This window comes from Nicotiana tomentosiformis, chromosome 9, assembly GCF_000390325.3.
Source record: "Nicotiana tomentosiformis chromosome 9, ASM39032v3, whole genome shotgun sequence".
NCBI lineage: Eukaryota > Viridiplantae > Streptophyta > Magnoliopsida > Solanales > Solanaceae > Nicotiana > Nicotiana tomentosiformis.
In genome coordinates this window covers 7,212,148-7,234,472 of record NC_090820.1, presented here as the reverse complement: position 1 = coordinate 7,234,472, position 22,325 = coordinate 7,212,148, and the positions used below count along the sequence as shown (strand labels likewise).

Here is a 22,325-nt window from a genome sequence, read left to right as displayed (position 1 = left end):
CTACTAACAATACTGGTAAGAATGACACAATATGGAATAACAAAGTTCAAGGAATAATGAATTAAAAGAAACATGTAAAAAATTAAACTTGTAAACTGAGTTGTAGTACTATAGAGCATTAGGAGAAATTAAAGTCTCCACATATGCTAGTGTAACATATTCAGAGTTGGGGCCTATAAACAGATCAACTTTAACTTCTTCAAGCCCATCAACTTCAACTTCTTCAAACTTTTGTCTTTTTGAATCATAAACCTCAAACACAAACTCATTATATGTATTCTCCAAAATCAATATATCTCCATCCTTATTAAAAACCAAAGGGCTGGTCCAAGCTATGTCACACAGGTGAGGTCCAAACTTTGTAATTGCTAATATTTTACTCCATCAGGTGCTCATTCCATTCTTTTCCATACAATACCAAACTTGCCAAGTTTGCATCTCATTAATATGGTTCGTATAGATAGCCAAAATGTTGTCTCCCACAGTAAATAGATCTGTCCCATCTGGATATAATATTTCTCCAAAATTTTCATTTTTCAAACACATACATTGAATAATACACTTCTTGTGGGCATGCTCAAACGTGATCATATAAATAAATCCGTCATCTACAACCATTTCTCGCCTAAAGTCATTGCACCGAGGTAACTTGCCAATCAGTTTCCACGAGTTAGTTTTAGTCGAAAATACTTGAACATAATAGCCATCTGATATTGTACTTACAACTCTAACTATTTTGTAATCCTGGAAAGAAGAAACATGGCCTAAACCATAGTAACTCGTATGCCAATTCGCAACAGAGATTGGACCAGGGATTATTCTTGATCCTCTGATGGTCGGGTTCCACAAAACAATTATGTCAGAAGAGAAGCATAGAAGAAATAAACCATTGCAAGAATTCACAAATACAAACTCATTCGCAAATACTCCTTCCAATGTTAGTTCGAGTGCTGGGAGAGGAAGCTCAAGAACAGAGACAACAGAATCATGTTGAAGTGGAGCATCTATGGAGTAGCAGTCTTGGTAACACGACCTGTACCAGCAAGTATCAAAGTTTAAGCAGAAGAGATGAATTGAGAGTTCAACAATGGAGGATCGAATGTTCTAGAGAGTCGGTGGAGAGAATTTTCACTCTCATTTTCATCTGATATGTTTGTACACAATACAATGCTTATATAGAAGATGACTACTACTCACTAACTAACAATTACACAGGTAAGCTCGACATAATTAACTATATTGTCAACCCACTAACCGTCTAACTAACCAATCCAATTGACAGCTAACTGCCAGCTAACTACCTCACACAAGTTGCACGTGTTATGTGACACTTCCACTCTCAATACTCCCCCTCAAGCTGGAGGGTGCGAATACATTTAGCATCCCCAACTTGGATATTAGATATTCATGTTGTTGCCTTGGTAATGCCTTGGTCACACATCTGCGAGCTGATCCCTTGAGCACACATGCACAGTCTTAATTGCTCCTAACTGTATTTTTTCTCTGATGAATTGATAATCGATCTCGATATGCTTAGTTCTCTCGTGATACACAGGATTGGCCACTATCTGCAAAGCTGCCTTGCTATCACTAAGTTTGTTTACTGGTAGTTCCACTTCTGCTCCCAGCTCCTTGTACAAATTTATCAGCCAAACCAGTTCTGATACAACTGATGCCATACTCATGTACTCTACTTCTGCAGAACTCTTTAACACAGTGTCATGCTTCTTGGATTTCCATGATATTAATGATTCCCCATGCTTCACAATGAATCTTGTCACTGACCTTCTCGTATTTGGGCATGAAGCCCAATCGGCATCACAAAGGGCAGTCAACTTATTTTCTCTTTTGCTCCTCATCAATACTCTTATTCCTAGATCCCTCTTCACATATCTTACTATCCTCAGTGTTGCTTCCCAGTGTGACTACTTTGGCTCTTGTAGGAACTGACTAAGTGTCTGAACTGAGAATGCAATATCCAACCTGGTTAGAGTCAAGTATAATAGCTTTCCTATGAGTCTTTGGTATTTTTCTCTATCTACCAAAGGCTCATCATCTTGTAACCCTGTCAATGCATCCAACTAACTGTCTAGTAGTGAATTTCTAATTACTATCAAGAGGAGTTCAGCTTGGTTTTCCAGCACTCAGGTCTATGTCTGATATGAGTTCCAGGGCATATTTGCTTTGGTTCATCAATATCCCCTTGTGTGATCTAGAGAATTCAATCACCAGAAAGTACCTTAGTTCCCCTAGATCTTTAATTTTGAATGACTGATGCAACTGCCTTTTAGTATCTTCAATCATTTGCAAGTTGTTGCCTGTAACTAGCATATTATCTACATATACTAGAATGACCACAATGTTGCTTCCCTGCTTCTTTGTAAACAATAAGTAGTCCAAACAGCTTTGAGTGAACCCATGTTGGATCAATGCTTCAGTCAGCTTCACATTCCATTGTCTACTCGCTTGCTTTAGGCCATATAGGGATTTAACCGGCCTTTACACTCCCCCTGGCTGGTAAAGCCCTCAGGTAGGTCCATGTATACTTCACCATGCAGGTCTCCTTGGAGGAAGGCGTTGTCACGACCCAAACCGTAGGGCCGCGACGAGCACCCGATGACTACATCAACCGAGTACCAACGTATCATTCTTATCATCATAGGTAAGTGGGTCAGAAGGGGCGTCATGAGATAAACATGAGGGAATACCCGACATAGAACGACCAAACCTGATATAAAAACTTATACACGTGACATACGGGCCTATAAGGCCAACATAATCATTTATAAACTCAAAACATAGGCCGACAACGCCATACAAGTATCCGTACACACGACATCTGTCTACAAACCTCTAAGAATACATAATTGACATAAAGGTCGGGACAGAGCTCTGGCATACCAATCAATACATGTCCTAATCATACTGACCAAATAGCAACTCCGGAGCAAATGGAGCGCACCAACATCTTCCACTGAGCTGATAGCCTACTTGAAGGGCTCTCAACATGTCTATCGGGACCTGCGGGCATGAAACGCAGCGTCCCTAGGCAAAGGGACGTCAGTACAAATAATGTACCAAGTATGTAAGGAATGAAATCAGTAAATAATAGACATGAGAGAAACATGGACTAAAAGACTCAACATGTAAGTCTGAATAACTCTGTGAATCATTATTATTTACAATGTCATGCATATGTGTATAAATGGCATACCATACTTAGGTATATGCGTTCATAACATCATCAAGCCTCTGAGGGCATCCCATCATATCATCTCAACCATTGTGGGCAAATCATCAACGTATACTAGTTGATCAGGTGGTGGTGCATATATAACGTCGTAACATTTTCCAATATCACATATACATATATACGCGTATATAACGACATTTGGTCATGGGTCAATGTAAATGAATGCAATGCATGAGAATTACGTCAATAAAATCTCTCGAAATGTCATAAGACCATTTGATTAATATCGTGAAATAAACTTTATCAACTTACGTAATTTCTGAGACCCATGAACAGATGATAGAATAATAAGACACATGGGGAATCAAGAATATAGACACCCCTAGTATTTCTATGAATAGAATCGTTTATGAAAGTTACGTATTTTGCTCGTTTCATTTGTATCATGCCAAAAAGAAAGAAGGGATAGCCTTAACATACCTTTGCAATCTTCTCTCCAATCGTCAACATGATCTTCTTACGTCTACAATGAGTAACCCAACTTCGTCGTCATCATATAAGCATTGTAACTCTCATATTTCAAAATCAATATTCTACAAGAAAACGAACAACACCTCCCCTGTTTTTACTACATCCCGTAAGTTACTAAAATTCACCAAACAGCCCAAACAATAACAATATAATTCATAATAAGCTCTCTGATTACTTAACAACCATTTTGAGCGGCAAGCTCGATTTACAAAAAATATAATTTAATCTAATTCATTTTCCATGAATCTGCCTACAACTTGTATAACATCATACTTATGCTTACCATATCATTTTCATCCCAAAACATCATAAGAATAATCTTCAAAAATAGTCCACACGCCTAGCACATTAACCTTTATCGTCATACTCTTGTTTTTCATGTTATCTTCTTCAATCCACTGAATTAGCACATAGATAAGCTTAACAGCAGCAGCCACAATATAATCTCACTATTTATAACAATTTCCAGCCACAACCAACCATATATATAGCCTCAACACAGCCCACAAAAAAAAAAAAGATAACGATTTCTTATGCCAATGTCAATTACTATCTTGAAGATTTTAACTCAAACAACACATGATTAACCTTAAGCACAACCAAGAACATGATTTACGTACCTTAGGCAGCAGATACAACTTGAAATTTCAGCCATAACAACACATATATATAGCCTTAAAACAACCCAGCAAAAGATAACAACTCTTCTTCCCCTTTCAAGTGTTATCTTGTAATCTTCATCCAATAACTTAACCAACACATAGATAATATTAATCCCAAGAAATAGGGTGTTATACATACCTTAAAGGCCAACTTTCTACTTGTATCCATGAACAACCTCCTCCACGCCTCAATCATAATCACTGGGACACAGGTATATGGGTTACGCACTTATAAGAAACTTGAAGTTCAATTGCCTTCTTTGTGAATTTGGGCAATCGAACTTTGAGAAAAGGAAATAGTTTTGCTTTGCTGCCGAAAATATTCTCAAGCATCATGCCCTTTTCAATTAAATGAGTTCTACTAATATTCTAGTAGTAGTAGAGAAAAGGAAATAGTTTTACTTTATTTCCAAAAGTGTCATGAAACCATGGAACTTTGGGTTTCTGTAATCATCACATGTGTTACACTTTTGATTAAATATGTTGTCAAGCATCCAGCTAGCTAACATAAGAGAACCTCTTCCTTATGTGTATCGTGGGGTCCACCCTACTTATAACTTCCATGCTTAGCAAGCATTCTTATCCCAAAATGTGACACTACCGTATCATTCACACATATTAGTTATACTTTATTTTTGCTGTCATGGTCCCACGTGGACAAAACAATTCATACACTTATCCACTTAAATCAATAATTAACCAATTACCCACATAATTAAGAATTATCCCAAATTACTTAAAATGCTACTCACTTTTAACATACCTCATACACCTTACTATCATAGTCATGTGGTACCTTGTATGACACTAGTCCATAAATGTCGGGTATTATAGCTCGGACCGTATTTTATCCCAAATTGACAACATTCAACGAAACTCATTTTCTTCGATTCGCTTACCCTCTCACCTTCACGAATTTAGTAATCACTTGTTTGAAATAGCATAATACTTATAACCTCAAAATAACTTTGTTCTTGAACTGATGTCAATTTATGACAAATCCAATGTACAATACTACGGGGTGCAACATAGTTGTAATATTACGGAGTGTAACATCATTCCCCCCTTTTGGAACATTCGTCCTCGAATGTTGACTGATGCACTTATCGGTCTCATAATCGGATAGCTTTTACGAATGGTTTTAATACTGTCCTTGTCATTTAGGCAACTGTTCTATGAATAAATCCAATGTCCAGGGCATTCCCACCTTTAGACCTCTTTCTCACCCCACGGCTTGTGGTCGGAATTCTTCCAATCTCGTAACTCTTGCTACTTTCTGTCATGTAGCTTGTACTACTTCTTCCTTGTATGTGCGCCTATTCGATTCTTCCTCTAGCTTTTAGCCAATCTCTAGGCCTCACTTTGTGAACATATACAGAATTTTGACAAGCTGTCCCTCTGGGTGTCTATGGCTTTACTACATCTAAGTAGATCATACTATACCATAACTCTTACTTCGATTTACTGTGAGGTCTGCTACCAAACTCCATGTTACTCTCGTTGCTTATCCTATATGTATAAATCTAAGTCCTTTAATCCTTTCTCATTACTGTTCATCTTAAGAATGATGGGCTAATCTCATTTCGTACTTTGTAACTTTTATCCATCCATTGTTGATTTACCTCAATGTTGATCTACAATTTACCACTGAAAACTTTAGACTTCTTATGTAATACATTGCCATTAGGGCTTACGTCTTATCGGGGGATATCTGAAGTGGCTTGCCTAATCCACCTAGGGGCGATACTATGCTTCAATAACCGTTTTTTTTTTTCATAGCATTCCAACGTGATTCATCTTATGGGGGGTACTCTAATCCCGTGCCGTCCATGAATTCCTTTTTTTTCCTTCAAATCATTACTCAATCGAAGGCCCAAACGTCATCCTTTATCTATTACAATTACACCCTTATTCTACTACAAGGGTTGCATTTCATCTCTTCTAATTGCTCATATTCTTAGACTCCTATGAGTTCGTTCAGACTGTACCGAGCTTTCTATAACTTAGGGAAACCATCAGCTCTCTTGTTTTGATAGTCTTAATCTCGAGGCCTTACCTGTTCTCGTCACCTTCTCACTCATATTTTCATAACCTTACTCTTGGCTACCTAAACCTTGTCGCTCTATCATACCTTAGCTTGCGACTTATACATATATATATTTATACTACTCGCAATCTTTTTTTAAATTGCTAGCACCATAGATTTCCTTTCGTGCCTTCTCAGTTGTCTTTAAATGTAAGCAATGACTTTTCCTGGTCGTTCTGCCACTTGTTGCATGAATACTTGGTTCATCTTAGTGCCCACATATGTAGGAATTCCATGCAACCCATATGATCTTGAATATCACCTTTTGATTTTTTTCTTCTTCCCGTTCATTAGCCACGATAGGTGCCACTTTCTTATTGAGTGCATACAATGTTGTAGTGGGACTGTTGTTACAAGACCATTTCTTCTTTATGTTACTATGCTTAGGTTGAAGCCTTCTTCCTTATTTTCTCAGCTAGTCTTTCGGGGTAGTATATAGTGGAGACACTCTGACTCTTGTAAAGCTACAAGCTTATTACATCGCATACCCGAAGGAATCTTTGATATTCTTACTCGCCTATAATTATCCTTAGTTGCATACCTTCGCGCCCTTGTGCTCGTAGGGTTGCTTCTGAACTGAAATTTTGAATGTCTCCCCAGTGGTACTCTCTTTTATTTCCGAAACAATTATACATTACCTTTAACTACCCAACTCCAATTTGAAATTCTTTTCAACAATTGCGATATCGTATCTGCGAGACTGGATTCCCTATGTTGGGGTTCACTATGTATATCTTGCACAATCTGTTGATTTATTTGTATCCTCTTGTCTAGCCATAACTAGACTCTTCCTGAATCCACTACAGACTACTCGTTGGTCCATTCTCATATCTATATTCTGCGTAACCCCTTTTGGGTTATGTCATTTGCCTTAACTTACCTCTCGTACTGACTCCTTATGTATCGAGTGCTCATTCCCACTTATTTATCAGTATTATCTGGTGCGGAACCCTTACTGCCTCTCCCCGGTGTCATGCTTGCATAATGTTCTGGAGTCGTATCATATCTGTAGGATCTGAATAAATGCAATCTCATTCCTTTCACCTTTTTACCGTATTCTTTATTTACTATTCCATAGTTACTTCTTCATTTTTGGCTTCTTTTTATATATTTACTGACATCTTACCCGCCTTGCAGTAACCCTTCTGTACCAAGGATAACTAAAGTTCTTAGGCACGAGGGTGACACTTAGTGTAACTGGCACACTTAGTCCCTTAAGCTTAACTCTGCTCACCGTGCATGCTTTAGAGAAACGTCTTCCTGAATGAACTTTAAAGGTTATTTTTCTGTTGTCCATTCTATTATCGCTGGAACGTGATCTCTAAAATTCTCACGATACCGACTATTATAACATCCTTCGGTCCCTTATTCATGTTCAATTTATCTTGTTCACCAGCCCATACTGATTTCTATTACTCTGGGGGTCTAACTTTTCCTTCTGGTAATCATGTTGGAGTCACCAACTCGTTTCTCGAAATGGGGATATGACTTTATGGTGTATACTCTTTTATTGTTTTAAGGCATGTTTCTTCTTGTCTTTTCTTTCACTTGACTATAGACTCTATCATCGTGTCATATTTTGATTTACCGTACATCTTACCCGCCTTGCAGTAACCCTTCTGTACCAAGGATAACTAAAGTTCTTAGGCACGAGGGTGACACTTAGTGTAACTGGCACACTTAGTCCCTTAAGCTTAACTCTGCTCACTGTGCTTGCTTTAGAGAAACGTCTTCCTGAATGAACTTTAAAGGTTATTTTTCTGTTGTCCATTCTATTATCGCTGGAGCGTGATCTCTAAAATTCTCACGATGCCGACTATTATAACATCCTTCGGTCCCTTATTCATGTTCAGTTTATCTTGTTCACCAGCCCATACTGATTTCTATTACTCTGGGGGTCTAACTTTTCCTTCTGGTAATCACGTTGGAGTCACCAACTCGTTTTTCGAAATGGGGATATGACTTTATGGCGTATACTCTTTTATTGTTTTAAGGCATGTTTCCTCTTGTCTTTTCCTTCACTTGACTATAGACTCCATCATCGTGTCATATTTTGATTTACCGTTGTCACCCATATATCACATCTTACTCATGATGCTTCATTTACTCTCTTCTTATTCTCCAGATAATATTTTTGTCTATCACTTTATTATGAAAACTTCAACAGAACGTTCTTTCACTTTTAGCTCCCCTTGCTTCACCTCACTGGCTCTTCGGAATGCCTAACATTCGCCTTTTTTTTTACTCGGAGTTGGAGTCATGCTAAGAAAAATATTTATCCCTTCTAGGATTCCACTGCCTATCTTGTGAAATGTCTGAAAATTGTAGTATTCATATCTAACTGTACTATTCTAGAGTTCACCATCTGGGTGTCTCACAAGGAGATCTATTACCACATTTGCACTATCTTTGGAAAGGTTAGCTAATGATAACAATCCATCCACCATTATTGGGTTACTCTAACCCCAGTTGGATCCTGATATCCCGTCCTTCTCTTAAACCATATCTGTTAGCTCCTATAGGGCATAACTGAGATTGGTGTGGCCGATTGTACATACATCTGTTATTGTTGAAGGTAACTTAAAAGGCTATAGTATTACAACTATGTTACACCCCATAGTATTGTACGTTGGATTTGTCATAAATTGACATCAGTTCAAGAACAAGGTTATTTTGAGGTTATAAGTATTACGCTATTTCAAACAAGTGATTACTAAATTTGTGAAGGTGAAAGGGTAAGCGAATCGAAGAAAATGAGTTTCGTTGAATGTTGTCAATTTGGGATAAAATACGGTCTGAGCTATAATTCCCGTCATTTATGGACTAGTGTCATACAAGATACCACATGACTATGATAGTAAGGTGTATTAGGTATGTTAAAAGTGAGTAGCATTTTAAGTAATTTGGGATAATTCTTAATTATGTGAGTAATTGGTTAATTATTGATTTAAGTGGATAAGTGTATGAATTGTTTTGTCCACGTGGGACCATGACAACAAAAGTAAAGTATGACTAATATGTGTGGATGATACGGTGGTGTCACATTTTGGGTTAAGAATGCTTGCTAAGCATGGAAGTTATAAGTGGGGTGGACCCCACGATACACCTAAGGAAGAGGTTCTCTTATGTTAGCTAGCTGGATGTTTGACAACATATTTAATCAAAAGTGTAACACATATGATGATTACAGAAACCCAAAGTTCCACGGTTTCATTACACTTTTGGAAATAAAGTAAAACTATTTCCTTCTCTACTACTACTACTAGAATATTAGTAGAACTCATTTAATTAAAAAGGGCATGATGCTTGAGAATAGTTTCGGCAATAAAACAAAACTATTTCCTTTTCTCATAGTTCGATTGCTCAAATTCACGAAGAAGGCAATTGAACTTCAAGTTTCTTATAAGTGCGTAACTCATATACATGTTTCCCAGTGATTATGATTGAGGCGTGGAGGAGGTTGTTCATGGATACAAGTAAAAAGTTGGCCTTTAAGGTATGTATAACACCATATTTCTTGGGATTAATATTATTTATGTATTGGTTAAGTTATTGCATGAAGATTACAAGATAACACTTGAAAGGGGAAGAGGAGTTGTTATCTTTTGTTGGGTTGTTGGGTTGTTTTAAGGCTATATATATATATATATATATATATATATATATATATATATATATATATATATATATATGTGTTGTTATGGCTAAAATTTCAAGTTGTATCTACTGCCTAAGGTATGTAAATCATGTTCTTGGTTGTGCTTAAGATTAATCATATGTTGTTTGAGTTAAAATCTTCAAGATAGTAATTGACATGGCATAAGGAATCATTTTTTTTTTGTGGGCTGTGTTGAGGCTATATATATGGTTGGTTGTGGCTGGAAATTGTTATAAATAGTGGGATTATGTTGTGGTTGCTGCTGTTAAGCTTATCTATGTGCTAATTCAGTGGATTGAAGAAGATAACATGAAAAACAAGAGGTTGACGATAACGGTTAAGGTGTTAGGCGTGTGGACTATTTTCGAAGATTATTCTTATGATATTTTGGGATGAAAATGATATGGTAAGCATAAGTATGATGTTATACAAGTTGTAGGCAGATTCAACGAAAATGAATTGTATTAAATTATATTTTTTGTTAATTGTAAATCGAGCTTGCCGCTCAAAATGGTTGTTGAAGTAATCAGAGAGCTTATTGTGAATTATATTGTTGTTGTTTGGGCTGTTTGGTGACTTTTAGTAACTTATAGGATGTAGTAAAAGTAGAGAGGTGCTGTCCGTTTTCTTGTAGAATATTGGTTTTGAAATATGAGAGTTACAATGCTTATATGATGACGACGAAGTCGGGTTACTCATTGTAGACGTAAGATCATATTGAGCTTGGTTGACGATTGGAGAGAAGATTGCAAAGGTATGTTAAGGCTATCCCTTCTTTCTTTTTGGCATGATCCAAATGATACAAATGAAATGAGCAAAATACGCAACTTTCATAAACGATTCTATTTACAGAAATACTAAGGGTGTCTATATTCTTGATTCCCCATGTGTCTTATTATTCTATCATTTGTTCATGGGTCTCAGAAAATACGTAAGTTGATAAAGTTTATTTCACGATATTAATCAAAGGCATAATGGTGTTATGACATTCCGAGAGATTTTATTAACGTACTTCTCATGCATTCCATTCCTTTACATTGACCCATGACCAGATGGCGTTATATACGCGTATATATGTATATTATATATATATATGGGATATGGAAAAAGGTTACGGCATTATATACGCACCACCACCTGATTTGCTGGTATACGTTGATGATTTGCCCACAGTGGCCGAGATGATATGATGGGATACCCTCAGAGGCTTGATGTTGTCATGAATGCATATACCTAAGCATGATATGACATTTATACGCATATGCATGACATTGTAAATAATAATGATTCACAGAGTTATTCAGGCTTACATGTTGAGTCTTTTACTCCATGTTTCTCTCATGTCTATTATTTACTGATTTTCATTCCTTACATACTCGGTACATTATTTGTACTGACGTCCCTTTGCCTAGGGATGCTGCGTTTCATGCCCGCAGGTCTGATAGACAGGTTGAGAGCCCTCCAAGTAGACTATCAGCTCAGTGGAAGATGTTGGTGCGCTCCATTTGCTCCGGAGTTGTTATTTGGTCAGTATGATTAGGACATGTATTGATTGGTATGGCAGGGCTCTGTCCTGACCTTTATGACAATTATGTATTCTTAGAAGCTTATAGACAGATGTCGTGTGTACGGATACTTGTATGGCCTTGTCGGCCTATGTTTTGAGTTTATAAATGATCACGTTGGCCTTATAGGCCCGTATGTCACGTGTATAAGTTTTTATATCAGGTTGGGTCGTTCTATGTCGGGTATTCCCTCATGTTTACTCTGTTTATCTCATGATGCCCCTTCTGGCCCACTTACATTATAGTATGATAAGAATGATACGTTACGTTGGTACTCGGTTGATGTAGGCATCGGGTGCCCGTCGCGGCCCTACGGTTTGGGTCGTGACAGGCATTATAGACATCCATTTGATGAATATGCCAACCGTCAGCTGCAGCCTGCAGCAATAGAAACTACAGCTCTAACAGTTTCTATCTTCACCACTGGGGAGAAGGTTTCATGAAAATCAAGCCCTTCCCTTTGATTGTAACTCTTGGCCACAAGCCTAGCTTTGTACCTTTCTACAGTGCCATCTGCCTTGTACTTTACTTTGTACATCCATTTGCAACCTATTGACTTCTTCCTTGTTGGCAATTGCACCAACTCCCAGGTCTTATTATCTTCAGGAGCTTGAATTTCAGCTCTCATAGCTTCAATCCATAACTTGTCTTGGGAAGCTTCATGAAAGGATCTTGGTTCAATTACTGCAGAGAAAGCCTGCAAGTATGCTTGATAAGTTGGCTTCAAGTTGGAGTAACATACTGAATTGCTAATGGAATAAGGTTTTTGCTGTGAGGGAATGACATAATCTGTCATCCATATTGGCACTCTCTTATCTCTGCTAGATCTTTTGAGCTCTTGTGGAGGTGGTAAATTATCTGTGATGAAGCAGTTGTGTCAGCACTATGTGGAGCAACTTCATGAGTGTCAGGTGGTTGAGTTGATGCTGCAGGAAGATGACTCTCATGTGGCATGTCTGGATATGCTGTGTGTGGAGCACTCATATCTGTTGGGGATATTTCCTCCTGTGCTATGTCAATATCTGCGATTGAATCCACTTCTGCATCTAGAAGCTGTTTAGGTTGCTCCTGACTTTCAACCTCTAAAAACATATGGTTTATGTGTGGTTGCTCCATTCTGAATGGAAATATAGTCTCTTTGAAAGTGACATCTCTGTTAGTAAAAGAATTGTGCTTGGACAGATCATATAGAATGTATCCCTTTGTAACAGAAGAGTATCCCATGAAAGTTGCTGCAATTGCCCTGGCTTCAAATTTATCATGTACATTCATCCTCTTGGCATAACATAAACACCCCAGTGTCCTCATATGGTCAAGAGAAGGCTTCTTCCTGTGAAATACTTCAAATGGGCTTTTACTTTCCAAAGCACTAGAAGGTAATCTATTGATGATATACACAGCAGTTAGGATGCAATGACCCCAAAATCTTATTGGAATTGAACCCTGAAACCTTAATGCTCTTGCAATTTCAAGGACATGTCTGTGTTTTCTCTCAGCAATGCCATTTTGCTGAGGTGTATACACACATGTTCTTTGATGAACTATTCCAAAAGATTGGAATAGTGAGTTGCATTCACCATTAAAAAACTCTGTCCCATTGTCAGTTCTTACTATCTTGATGCACCTGTCAAACTGTGTTTTTACAAGCTGAATAAAATTTCTCAGAATCACAACCACATCACTTTTTAACTTCAGCAAATACACCCAACATATCCGGGAATGATCATCTACAATAGTAACAAAGAGTTTATTGTCATCATATGTTTGTACACTATATGGTCCCCATACATCAATATGTATCAAATAAAAATTGCTTCTGCTCTACTAGTACAAGAGCTAAATGGCAGCCTAGCATGCCTAGCTAATGGACATATAGAACAATCCTCTAATTCTTTCTTACAATCATCATATCCTAATGAAAAAGTTTGTTTTATTGCTCCTGCTGAGGCATGTCCAAGCCTTTTGTGCCACAATCTTACATCCAATTTTTCTATTCTACTAGACAAACCAGTTGTTTTATTCTTCTCTTTCTCCAGTAGTTTGAGGTAGTATGTAGAGGCCATCATCCTCCCTACTAATCGCTCTCACCTCCCCATTGCAGAGGCCCTGGAACACAAAGAAATCGGGGAAGAAGCAAACTGAGCAATTCAATGCTCTTGTGATTTTTGCTACAAATAACAAATTGTACTTAAAGTCAGGAATGTATAGAATATTATCTATTGTTCCTGCTTGTCCCAATCTGCATGATCCTATGTGTTACCTGTGCAACCTCTCCATTAGGTAAATGAACCTTCCTGGTCTTATTTCTATTTACTTCTTGTTTCTTATCCAGCATGTTTATATCTGAGACCATATGATTTGTTGCACCATTGTCAACTATCCAAACCTTTTCTTTGATATCTGCTAAAAAGGCATTAATACTACCTGCACTATCTGCCATGTTTGCTGATGTTTCAGGTAGAGTTTCCTTGTTGAGCAGCTTCAGGATCTGATTGTACTGTTATGAGGCAAAGTGTGGTGCAATGTACTGTTTTGGTGTATTAGCAGCTATGTTCTTGTCTGCTCCAGTCTCCTGTGGTTTATGTTCCTCAACGATGGCATTGTTTGCCATGTTACCCCCAAACCTCTTCTTATATTTGAAGTTAGCCGGATAACCAATCAACTTGAACTTCCTTCACGAGTGTGCCCCTTCATCTTACAGTAGTCACATGTGACATTATAATTCTTTTTGAACCTCTGAGTGTTGACATTTCCTCCATTGCCACCTCTTGTGGTCATTAATGCTGTGACTTCCAAGTTTTCAGTGGCAACAGAAATATAAGACATAGTCCTCTGACTTTCCTTGTCAATTAGAATAGAATAGGCCTTGTTAACCGAAGGAATTGGGTCCATCATCAAAATCTGGCCCCTTGCATGTTCATATGTTTCATTTAATCCCATCAGAAATTGCAGATGTTTTTGTTGCCTCATGAATGCAACAAAATCCCTAGACTTCTCACAATCACTCAGGAGTTGGAGCTAAGCTGTCAAACTCCGTCCAAAGTGATCGAAATTTTGAGTAGTAGGTCACAATAGCGTTGGTTTCCTGACTCACGGTAGCAATCTCCTTGTGCAACTGGAAAATGCGAGAACCATCAACCTTGTCAAACCTTTCCTTCAGATCCTTCCAGACCACATATGCATTGGAGGAATACACAATTCCGCTGAGTAACTCCGGTGATACGCAATTCATAATCCACGAAAACACAATTGCGTTGCACCTCCCCCACAGATCAACCAAATTTGGACCGTAATTTTCTCGCTTGCAACTGCCATTGATGAACCCTAGCTTGTTACGCCCTAGGATCGCAATTCGCATCGCTCTACTCCAGACGGAATAGTTCTCTGTTCCAGTCAATTGCAAGGATATCAACACAGTTCCAGAATTGTCCGTCGATTGCAAAAAAAAGTGGGTGATTATGGCTCAATTTTTCCGGCAACTCATTATCGATGTTGTCCGCCATTAATGAGTTTCGATGAAGTACGTTTTCAGTAATTCAATTTCTCAGAGAGACCATATAAATGGCCGTATGCTCTAATACAATGTCAAAGTTTAAGCAGAAGAGATGAATTGAGAGTTCAACAAATGGAGGATCGAATGTTCTAGAGAGAGTCGGTGGAGAGAATTTTCACTTTCTTATTTTCATCTTATCTGTCTGTACACAATACAATGCTTATATAGAAGATGACTACTACTCACTAACTAACAATTACATAGCTAAGCTCAACATAATTAACTATATTGTCAACCCACTAACCGTCTAACTAACCAATCCAATTGACAGCTAACTGCCAGCTAACTACCTCACACAAGTTGCACGTGTTATGTGACACTTCCACTCTCAATAGCAAGCCAATAAGATTCTGTGACAATTTATATCACTTTGGCATCGGTCACGGTGTTGTTTGATGAATTAACGATCTTCAATTAGAGAACGCCATGATTTGCAAACAAGTTTGAACTTTCCAGGTGATTTGACAGGAAGCTTTAGCAGTATATCGACGACGATATCATCGGGAAAGTTATTCATTCTAACAGCTAAAAGATTTTGGGTTTGAGCTTCTGTTTGTTTTGTTCGACAGAATTAATGTCCTAAATATAGGGTTTAATATAAGTGAAGCAAGAAAACTATTAACGCTGCCTTTTTTTCCTTTTTTTGGTGGAAGAAGGATTCTCAACATCTAACCTTTTTAATTCGTTTACCCAACTTTGTCATGTCGCATGTTTTTGCTTTTTCCTAGCTAGTGGGAGTAGGATTTCAATTTTACCTTCCTTTTCTTGTTTTATTGGATTGAACCAATATTTCTTCCGTCACACCTGAAACATTTGCTGATTTTCTTTCGCAGCCTTATCAATTTGCTTAAATAGTTTCCACCAATTCCAACATATTAACCAAGTTCCTTACTTCCTCATGTAAGTATATCTACTGTGAGTATAATTCTAAAATACTAACAAATGAAGAATTAAGAAAAAATTGCACTTGTATCTTAAATAAGGTTGAGAGTAGCATGGTTCAATATTCAATAGAAGAACGAAATATATCAATCGCACATGACATAAATAATATATGACAATTTATTCAAACTTCCTCGAAACAAAGGTGATTTCTATAGCAGGCAAGGAAACGCGAAGATTGACTTACAAAATTATGTGTTAATATTATGCAGAAAGTTCTAGAAAATTCAATCAATACTGCATCACAATTCCAAATTAGTTGAGATCCATTATATAATTTTGTCTTTATTCCATTTTATTCAAACCACATCAACATAAATGACATTGATAATAAAGGTGGAAAAATGCAAAACCAGCGGACAAATTTGAGGAGAGCATGAGAAAGTATTAGGATATCTTTCCACTGTAATCTTTGTACAGGCTTTAATGCATGAAATAAATGGCGAGTTCTGCTTTTTTCTAAGAATATTAATCTACATTTTAGTTGCTATGTTAGAAAAACAAAGAATACAACATTTATATAGGAGTAGTTAGGGGCTCGGATTAAATCGAAAATCCAAACCGAACAAAACGGAATTTTAATTTGGATTGTTTTGCGATGCTAATGCTCCAATTTCCTACCATGGCAGGTGATGATCTACTCTTCTTCTTCACTGATGGCTTACAAAATTGGGCAAAACAAGAGCTCTAACGCCATAAGGCCAAGGACATCGATGAAACCATCGTAGGGGCTGAGTCTTTGACTGAATATAAGGCCAAGGGGCATAAGGGAAGAGATCACAACGGTAAAGCTATCAAAGGTGAGATATCCTAGAGAAGGGTTATTTATGTACAAACAGGATTTGCTTTATAGTGTATCTCAACAAGAATTTATTACACTGCAATAATCTTTTAGATGGCTTCTATCTATTTTACAACAGCGGAATTACCAGGAGCACTTTAAATTATAGTGAGGTTCTATAATTGTAATTCAGAAACAAAGACTAGCACAACAATGTGAGACATGGAATCTACCTACCTAGTAGAATTGGATGGTGCCATGGACAAAGCTCGACTGGACCGCACTTTAGATAAATGAAGCTCAGGCTGCATTTCTTCTCAACAACCTTAGCAACAAAATCCTTCTCCAGCCAAGTGTCCCGAGTCTTCACGTTTTATTATCAACAATCTCCGGAAGGCTCTTCAGTGCCTTTGGTGGAAAAAGAGATTTATACCAACGAAGAGAGAAAGAAAGAAAAGATTATGAAATGATGATTAAACCATGATTTTTACTGCTGACCTGATACAAGTACCAGGAAACAAAGGCATCCGTAGCAGCATAATATAGTTTTTCCTTAGATAACTCATTTGCCTCCCAATTTCCCAGCCTGATCTTACTTGGCTTGGGGAGCTGCAAGAACAAGAAAATCTCCGTTGAATCTCACACTTAATTGCAAGAAAAGAAAGAATTCTAATTGAAGGAAACAAAACTAGAAAGATTTACAGGGAGTAGCAGCATATCATAATTACTCCTAATATAGTAAGTCAATTGTCTTTCCAGCAAGACTTTACACTCAAAATATGCACATACGTCCAGCTGATGAGGTAGCATTTCTACTTGGTTTCTTCTCTAAACAGTTGCAAAGGTTGAAGTTCTCTGCGTATACTTTAACAAGTCAACTAAGTAAAACTCAGTCTATCGATACAAAACAGGCTCAGCAGCCCTACAAAACTGGAATAAAGCAAGAAACCAATCCCCAATTCCCCCTCTTCCCTCCCAACCCCCCAGCAGTTCAAGGATCTTAAATGGCGGCAACGAAAAACACAAAATAAAGTAAAATAGTAATAGATATGATTGAAACAGAAACCAAAAGAAAACCTGCTTGGCAAGAAGCTTCTCAGTTAGTGATGCTAGACTCCATTTCTTGGGCTCTTCATCAAACTTTTTGTTGGCGAGTTCAGAAAGATCTTCCAAAGTCTTTACAGATACATTGTGATCTAGGGAAACTTTGTAAGCATCATGTGCAATGCACACACCCACCTATTGATTAATTGGAACACTAACAAGTTAAGAAACCATATCCTATTATTGTTTGATAAATGTTCCTGAAAAATGAACAAGCGTCAACCTTCAGAATTGTTGGGTCCTCAAGAAGAGATTGCAGAGTTTGAGGGATTCCGGAGTGAATAATATGCAGAACGTAACAACTACTCATGTCGCCACATATCTGCATAACAGCAGCCTTCCCAGGTGCCACACCTGAAGAAAGCACCTATTATTATGTAATGAGCGATACTAGGGTGCAATTTCACAAATAAGGACAGTGAAATGAAGTACAAAATCCAATTAATTAAGTACGTGACAACCGAAACAAAAGGTCATGAGGAGTTATATGTGCCTTCTTATACTAAAGAGTATGCTTAAGTAACAAAAGTATGACACACAAGAAGTGATGCCAAATAGGGAATAAATGATGCAAAGATCACCTATAAGAACGGTATTTAGCGTCCACTAATTATTCTTTTTGAGCATAAAAAAGAATAATCTCTCAATCAAATATTTTGGCAAAAATAAATATAGAGAAAATAAGTCTTCCTAATCACCATGAGCTACATAGGATTCTTGGTAGATATCCTAGTTAAGATGCAGACGTAATCACTAAGGTCCAATGAATTGTCTGTTTTCTAAAAGCACCTTTGTCATCAGCACTGGAAACCAAGAATCTTAGCTATCAAATTCTATACACTCTCATTCCTCCAAGCAGACGACAATTGATAAAGTGACATGGATATTGAAGATTCATATATCCAGCTCCGACTAGCTTTGGTTGAAGCATAGTAGTTATCGTTGTCGTTGTAGACAACAGCAGATCAAGTAAATTTCCTTAAAATCACGTGATGAACTATCAAAATTCATCAAGTGTCATAACAAACTAGCAGTCAAAAAATGACACATTCCATTTAACACCGCAGGGATGGTACTTCAGAAAAAAATTCACAAGTTATAACTTACACATGACAGTCAAAAAATGACACATTCCATTTAACACCGCCTCAAATGAAGCTTAGTATAAATAAATTTAAAAGCTAGTACACTGAAAGACTGATAGAACTCAAGAATTCCCATCGTAGTTTGCAAAGTTCATATAAAAGTCAAACTATTAACATTGAACTGACCTTTTCTAAAACTGGGCTTCCACTCAATGTCAAATCCAAGAGCAACATGCCCTTCTTTCCTCTTCTTTTCCTCGACAAAATTTAAAAGCTCTACTGCAGATTTCTCCACTTCTTTAGTAGTTCTGCTATATATAACATGTCCTTTAAATGATATTTCCGGGTATTGCATCACTATCTTAGCTGCTACATCACAAACAAAAAATAAAACGAAACTTGGACATTAAATCCTTATTTAAAATTTAACAACCATCTTTAATACACAACAGTAACAACCGTTATTAATTTCCCCCAAATTTAATAGAATTTCACCATGAGATCTTCATAAGATAGGTAAACTTTGGAGCAATAACCGTATGCCAAACTGATTACAATGTGCTACAATAGGAATAACATTAGTTCGATATAAATCATCCCATTAAGGGTTAAATAGATTTTTCTAAAGTTTAAACTATTTCTATATATAGAAATATGTCATTCTTTATTAAACATGCTAAAAATGAAGAGTGTATATTCACCGTCATTGTAAGAAATTTTGTTACACTGTATCAGGTCACCCAAAAGATATCTACAAATCCGACATCTAACAATTACAGTGTATATCATATTACATTCTACTAAATTTATACTAACTCAAATTAGAACATGATTTTTTTTTATTTGCAACCAAAAATCATTACTCCAGAAAAACATTTAACTACAATGAAAGGGAATAAAAAAAAGAGAGAGAAAAGCCGTTACCTTGAGTAGAAGAACGAAAGGAATAACTACACTGAGACCGACTTCTAGTGCAAGAAGACAAAGACGACATTGAATTAGTAGCTTCATTTTGGAAGTTAAAAACAAAAAGCGATTCCGGCAATCTCCGGCGACTTTTCCGGCGATATTCGTCGCCATCGCCGGCGGAAGATGAGTCTTCGGAATTCTGAAGCCTTTTAGTAGCTGATTGAAATGCAACTTCGATTTCCTGGAGTTCTTCTTCTGTAAAAGGTCGATCCCAATCGTTTGATTCGCTAGAAATTGGGGTTTCCATTTTATATATTTATTGCTAAAAAGAGTACAGAAGAATTTTCTTTTCAGCTAAATAGCGGGCATGTTTGAGCTTTTGATTTTTATATTTCTTATAATTACATTATCCTCCCTTGTTGTTTTGTTATGGTTTGACAGACTACCCAATATAACTTTAAAATTACACTTTCCACCCTATACTCTAGTGTTACGAATTTCAATTTTTTCTTGGGTATTAGAATGAGATAGATCAAAATTGAACAAAATTGGATGTTAAAGATTCATATAATCGAGCTTAATTAGATTGGGATTTGCTGTAGTTATTATTGTGCACTTACTCTACCTTTGTATTTTAAAGAATGAACATCGATTTTCACTTACTCGTAATGTAACTGGAATTTCCAGCTCATAAGTTGGACGTTGGATTCTATCAATTATGAAAGTACTTTCGAAATTATAAACACACCGAAATTGTAGGTAAAGAATACAATTGACAAAAGATTTGCAATTGACAATAGAAAGAAATACAAACAACATTACAAGTATAACTCAGTACTATAAAAATAAAAAAGTTCACTATATACATAATCAATATTTTGTACCATAAATGTTTGAGGCAAATTTTGACACATTAGACAATATAACCTTCTTCCCTGAATAGAAAAAACCTATTCTAACTCTTACAATAACAATAATAATTATATTATATTTTTCAATTCTCTGCAAGTTGCGGTCGACTATATAAATCTTCACTAATCATCTGCTCCATTCAAGTTCATGATCTCATACCAATATTATAGTACAAAATATATATTTATTATTGTATGTCAAAGTATATATGACATACCTCTTACATTTGAGACAACAAACAATTGTTGAATCACACACATTAAATTTTCAAGAAAAATCACTTAATGTGGGGTACTAGCTGCAACAATTTTAAGAATATCTAAAGGGATATTAATAAATTTAACTAAAGCATTACGTGCATTAGCAACCTCTGCAATATGATTATCAGCATAATCTTCAACATCAACAGAATTAGCAGTTCTCATTGCCTTAAGACGAGGATAACAAACTTCAAAATCTGTTATGGCAGTTGTATAGTATTTAATCGCATCGTTAAACGCGCCATTAACAGTAGAATCAACAGCGTCATTAATTAACTCTATCGCGGGTATGAAATGATCGTTGCAATCGCTTAAAGCTTGTTGTGTATCGGACGATAATTGTGCACTATTATTCAAAAGTTTCAATCTCACTGTAATTGACACATTTGTAGCCTCTTGTTCGATTTTTTTGAGTGCCAAAAATGCTATTGTTTTTAAATCGGCTTTTTGAAGAGAATCAAGGTCTGATTTAGATCTATCCGTTTGAATCCACGAAATACATTCGTTATCGTTATTACATGCTTTGACAAGATTTGGTGGAGGAATTTGTAAAGGTAGAATTTGAATTCTTCCTTTGACAATAGGTAATTGAAAGGTGAGGCTTAGGCAAAGGACAAAAGCTAAAGGAATTAATTTGACAAGAAAAGAATTTGACCTCCTTGAAATTGAGAAGGAGATCAAGGAGATCCAAGCCATCTTAGTTATCTTTTTCTTTCTTTTTTTCTTGTTTTTTTCCTCTCTTTTTTCTTCCTTCTTTCAAATTTACTTGAGTATTATCATTATCTTCTTGTTTTCTCTCTTTTATAAGAAAAATAGTATTGATAGTTGAAAAAGATTGGTAGAGATAAATGATCTCTCTACCACCCATTATGAAGTGGTTTGAACTTTTTTGAGGGTTTAATTTATTCCCTTTTCTTGTTATAAAAATGAACTAACTAAAATTGAAGGATTGTGTTGTATCCATGTATAGTTAGTATAATGACCATTCATTTTGTTAAGATTACTTCCTTTAGGAGAAAAATGTAAAGACTTAATTTTTCTTAGAATTATTGTATCGATCAATTGAATAATGAGTGTTTATTAG

General features: G+C 36.6%; 3 protein-coding genes across 6 annotated transcripts; all 3 read right to left on the bottom strand.

Moving 5' to 3' along the window:
* Positions 1-13: 13 nt before the first annotated feature.
* LOC104102548 (3'-5' exonuclease-like) lies at positions 14-22,024 on the bottom strand. 4 transcript variants are annotated; one of them, XM_070186228.1, is made up of 7 exons: positions 20,085-22,024; positions 19,347-19,529; positions 18,299-18,429; positions 18,049-18,210; positions 17,470-17,580; positions 15,575-17,379; positions 14-1,033 (listed from the first exon to the last, which is right to left on the bottom strand). In XM_070186228.1, exons 1-6 carry the CDS (start codon positions 20,374-20,376, stop codon positions 17,338-17,340), a joined length of 921 nt encoding a protein of 306 aa, XP_070042329.1. In that variant the 5' UTR covers positions 20,377-22,024; the 3' UTR covers positions 14-1,033; positions 15,575-17,337. The 4 variants fall into 4 exon arrangements, with proteins under 4 accessions (XP_070042329.1, XP_009608576.1, XP_009608577.1 ...); XM_009610281.4 differs by having other exon boundaries at positions 17,209-17,379; XM_009610282.4 differs by having other exon boundaries at positions 19,347-19,526.
* On the bottom strand, positions 12,063-12,491 carry LOC117278324 (uncharacterized mitochondrial protein AtMg00820-like). Its single transcript, XM_033657783.2, has one exon. It carries the CDS (start codon positions 12,489-12,491, stop codon positions 12,063-12,065), a length of 429 nt encoding a protein of 142 aa, XP_033513674.1.
* LOC138898345 (uncharacterized) lies at positions 14,697-15,053 on the bottom strand. The gene has a single exon (XM_070184404.1). The coding sequence runs from the start codon at positions 15,051-15,053 to the stop codon at positions 14,697-14,699; it is 357 nt and encodes a 118-aa protein (XP_070040505.1).
* Positions 22,025-22,325: the final 301 nt, after the last annotated feature.